The 4,100-nt window shown below is 45.1% G+C and overlaps 1 protein-coding gene across 1 annotated transcript in view; it reads right to left on the bottom strand.

The window, feature by feature from the left end:
- CLSTN2 (calsyntenin 2) overlaps positions 1-4,100 on the bottom strand; it is a 715,806-nt gene that overhangs the window by 197,456 nt on the left and 514,250 nt on the right. Inside the window, exon 6 of the mRNA XM_019503079.1 lies at positions 2,657-2,842. Coding sequence (XP_019358624.1) covers positions 2,657-2,842 — 186 coding nt within the window. The remainder of the gene's footprint in view (positions 1-2,656; positions 2,843-4,100) is intronic.

Here is a 4,100-nt window from a genome sequence, read left to right on the forward strand (position 1 = left end):
TGGGGGTTTTTAAGAAGAGGTTAGATGAACACCTTGCTGGGGTCGTTTAACCCCAGTACTCTTTCCTGCCATGGCAGGGGGTCGGACTAGATGATCTTCTCAGGTCCCTTCTGACGCTAGAAACTATGAAACTATGAGCCAACAGTGTGCTCTTATTGCCAAGAATTCTAATGGCATACTGGGCTGCATTGGTAGGAGTGTTGCTAGCAAGCCAAGGGACGTGATTATTCCCCTCTAGTCAGCAAGGGTGAGGCCACATCTGGAGTACTGTGTTCAGTTTTGGGCTCCCCTTTACAGAAAGGAGGTAGACAAAGTGGAGAATGTCCAGCAAAGGGCAATGGAAATGGTTAGGAGGCTGGGGCACGTGACTTCTGAGGAGAGGCTGAGGGAACTGGCCTTATTTAGTCTAGTTAAGAGAAGACTGAGGGGATTTAATTGCAGCCTTAAACTACCCAGACGGGTCTAAAAGAGGATGGAGTTAGACTGTCCTCAGTGGTAGGTGATGATAGAACAAGAAGCAGCAGTCTCAAGTTGCAGCAAAGGAAGTTTACGTTAGATATTAGGAAGAATTTTCTCACTAGGAGGGTGGTAAAACACTGAAACAGGTTACCTAGAGGGGTTGTGGAATCTCCATCCTTAGACATTTTTAAAACCCTGGTAGACAAAGCCCTAGCTAGAATGATCTCTTTGGGGTTGGTCCTGCTTTGAGGGTTGGACTAGATGACCTCCTGAGGTCCCTGCCAACCCTAATAGTCTATAACAATGTAAGGTGGACAAAGTCAGGCTCAGACTTCAGACGCTGGGTAAAAATCCAGTGCAAGACTTTAACTGCTGTTTGGACAGCTCCAAGGCTCAGAAACTATATTAGGGATTATCCACCTACAAAATTAGCATTATGGGAACATGTATGAATCTTAAAGTATGTATTTCCACCTATAACTAACTAAACACTTAGGCCTTTAATCTCCGAAGATAGGAAGAGGCACTCCATGTTGGTGATGCCTATAAAACGGAATACATTTAAAACATTTTTGTCAAGCCATTTTTGGACTCCTGGAATTTGCCAGAAACATATGAACACTTTATTAAGTGAATTTAGATTTTTTTGGAATACATCTGGCTGTAAAATATCTATTTTGTGCCCCAAATTTTCCAATTATTTTATCTCTGGCAAAGGACTTGGCATGTAATTTCTTACATGCATTAGTTAGTGCAAGAAAGTTAGAAAGGATCATTGAAGTGGAAAATGCAAATTCAGCTCCAAGGGTGAGCTTTATAATGGGTTATCTGATAAATACAACACTTGTTGCAACAGAATCCTGACTCATGTTTGAGGTCACTGCAAGAGAACACAATAAAAATAATCAATTATCAATATTTTTAAGTAACAGAAAGTGAAGAGGAAAAAGAGAAGGAAATAAGATTAAGGAAAGGTGAAGGAGAAGAAAAGTGAAGCTTTTCCTAATTGCTAAAGAACAATTACTAAAGAAATAATAAAAGAATTTCTGATGTCAGAATTACAACATTTTGTTCACTTGCATAGGTAAAAAATAGTAGAGGACAACAGGAGGTTCAACTGTCACACAGAGTTGGGTGTTAACTGAGTTAAACTGAACTATATGATTTGATGTACTTAACTATAAACACTTACCTGGAAACTTGGTGTATAGACAATGGTAACAACTATAATTCTATGAAAAGGATATGCACAAAAACCATTACAACAGAGACAGGGATTTTTTTTTTTTTTGCATGATAGTTTGGGTAGGAACAGCTGAACAGTTAGACAAGCTTTCAGATAGAGTTAGACAAGCTTTCAAATGCAAGGCATTTTCAAGTCGAAAGAAGAATGTCTTGTATTCACTTGTATTGCTGCAGGACTATGCAGATGTAAGAAGTACTGCATAACAGCTGCTGCATGCTCCTGAGCAGCAGCTGCCTTTTAAGAGCAGCTACAAATATAGGTTTATCCACATCCTTCTTCTGATAAAGGATAAACAATAGATACAACTCAGTTAGCTTAAACGGGCACTGCAAACACACACAGTATTTTCTCACATGCTAACCCTTCTCAAATAAGACCCACACCCTATTTTTTGGAAGACAGAATATAGGAAGATTTTTCTAGTCGTGGCTTAGAGCTGACTTTTTCATGGAAAACAGTTGCTGCAAATTAGTTGCTGCTGCTCTCTCAGCCAGCAAGCAACAGAGGCAAAGTCCTTTTCACAGACTGGCACAAGGTTTTGCCTGCTTGGCCAAAAGCTATTGCCAATTTAGTAGTAGCTGTGGAAGGGTTAACCCTGAACTCCACCCCTGCTGCTTTCTGGCTCAGAGGGAAGCAGCAGTCACTTTGTAGTACAGTCTTTCATGCTTGTATTCTTCCATGCTTCTATTCCAGCAAAGAAAATCAGCTTCCTTGCTTAAGACACTCACACCAATGTTGGAAACTGATTTTGGAGGGAAAGGTGCATGTGGTATGCAAGTGAGTGAGAGAGACAGAGAGAGAGAGAGAGTGTGTGTGTTGCTGTTGATGTGCATCCACACATTCATGGTTGATTTAAAACCAGTATATGATTGTATTCATAAAGCACATGGGGAAAAGGTGACTAATCTACATAAAAGGACTGATTAAAATTACAGAAAGCTGAGTGCTTACCACATAGTTTCTGCAGGGATTTCTCTGAGTATGTTTCCCGGTCACAGCCCTTTCCAATATAATTAGTCTGCAGTTCAATGGTGGTCTGGATTGAGGAAACTGGCCCATCACAGGTTTCCAGGTGAATGCTGGGAAACAAAGGTATGCTGCCAGAACCAGGCTTATACTCAATACGCTTGCTCCAGTCTGAGAAATAAAGATGTACATCACAGAATGAGTAAGAAAAGAGACAGGGGACTATGGTGATTACAGTAGGACTATTTCCTGTCCTGCATTAAATGATACAGGCCAGGAGAGCAGACAGGAAAGACATCAGTACAGCAGTGCTGAAGAAACGGTGCTTAGAAACAGCAAATGTGGAAGTTCTCCTCAGGTGCTATAGAAACTCAACGTACAAAATTCTTGCTGAGGTTAAAAATAAACCCATCAAGTTAATCTGGAATGTAAAACAAGGGTTGTGATGAGGCAGCTGGCTCAGCGGCAAGCAAAAGCAGGTGTGTTTGTTGTAGGGATATGAACAGTTAAATGATTAATCATTTAACCAATCAGTTCTAGCTTACCAGTTATCGTTTAGCCAGGTGCATCCTGGGAGGGGAAGGAAGCCCTGGGGTGCCACAGCAAGAAGTGGAAGGCAGTAGGGAGGAAGGGAGAGAAGATTGAGGAGGAAGGGAAAGAGGAAGGGTGACTTAATAGCTAGACTACATGGAGCAAGGGAGAGGGGAGTGAGGAAGAGGAGGGCAGGGGTTGCTTGTTCCCTCCTTCACAGCACACCAGCGACTGGAGTGGGCTTGTAGAGGCCCCCACTGGCTGCTGCCTGCCTGGCAGAGCTGTGCTCCTTGCCTCTCCCCTCTCTCCTGCACTGCTGCAGCTGGCCCCTGGAAGCTGCACACTGGTGGCTGCAGCACCTCGCTGGCTGCTGCCACCTGGGGCTTCCTGTGTTGTGGCAGGTGGCAGCAGCCAGCAGCATGCAGCTTCCTGGAGCCATCTGCAGTAGTGCAGGAGGGAGGGGAGAAGCAGGCAGCTCCCTTCTGCACTGCTGCAGCTGGCCCTGGGAAGCTGCATGCCAGTAGCTGCAGCCTCCTGGGACTTTCTGGTTTGTGCTGCCTGCCTAGCAGGGTTGTTTTAGCCTCCAGCTCCCTGTGGTGATCCAAGCAGGTGGGTGCAGCCCCTCTTCCATGACAAGGCGGGGCGGGGCGGGGCAGGGCAAGGTGGAAGTAAGTGGGTGCAGGGAAACTCCCCTGGGCCTGTGGTTCAACTCCTACCTTCCCAGTTTGCACTCGGACCGGGCTCAGAGAGGACCCACCAGCCTGCCTGCAAGGTGCAACCCTGGGAAACTGCTGACTCCCCACTGCACCTTGCAGGGCTGGAAGTGCCACACTGGTGCCAGGCTGAGCAAGGGTGCCCTGCAGGCCAGGCTGGAGACTGCCATAGTGATTAATCATTT

Source organism: Gavialis gangeticus, unplaced genomic scaffold (assembly GCF_001723915.1).
Source record: "Gavialis gangeticus isolate Ggan-Ray unplaced genomic scaffold, GavGan_comp1, whole genome shotgun sequence".
Taxonomy (NCBI): Eukaryota; Metazoa; Chordata; order Crocodylia; family Gavialidae; genus Gavialis; species Gavialis gangeticus.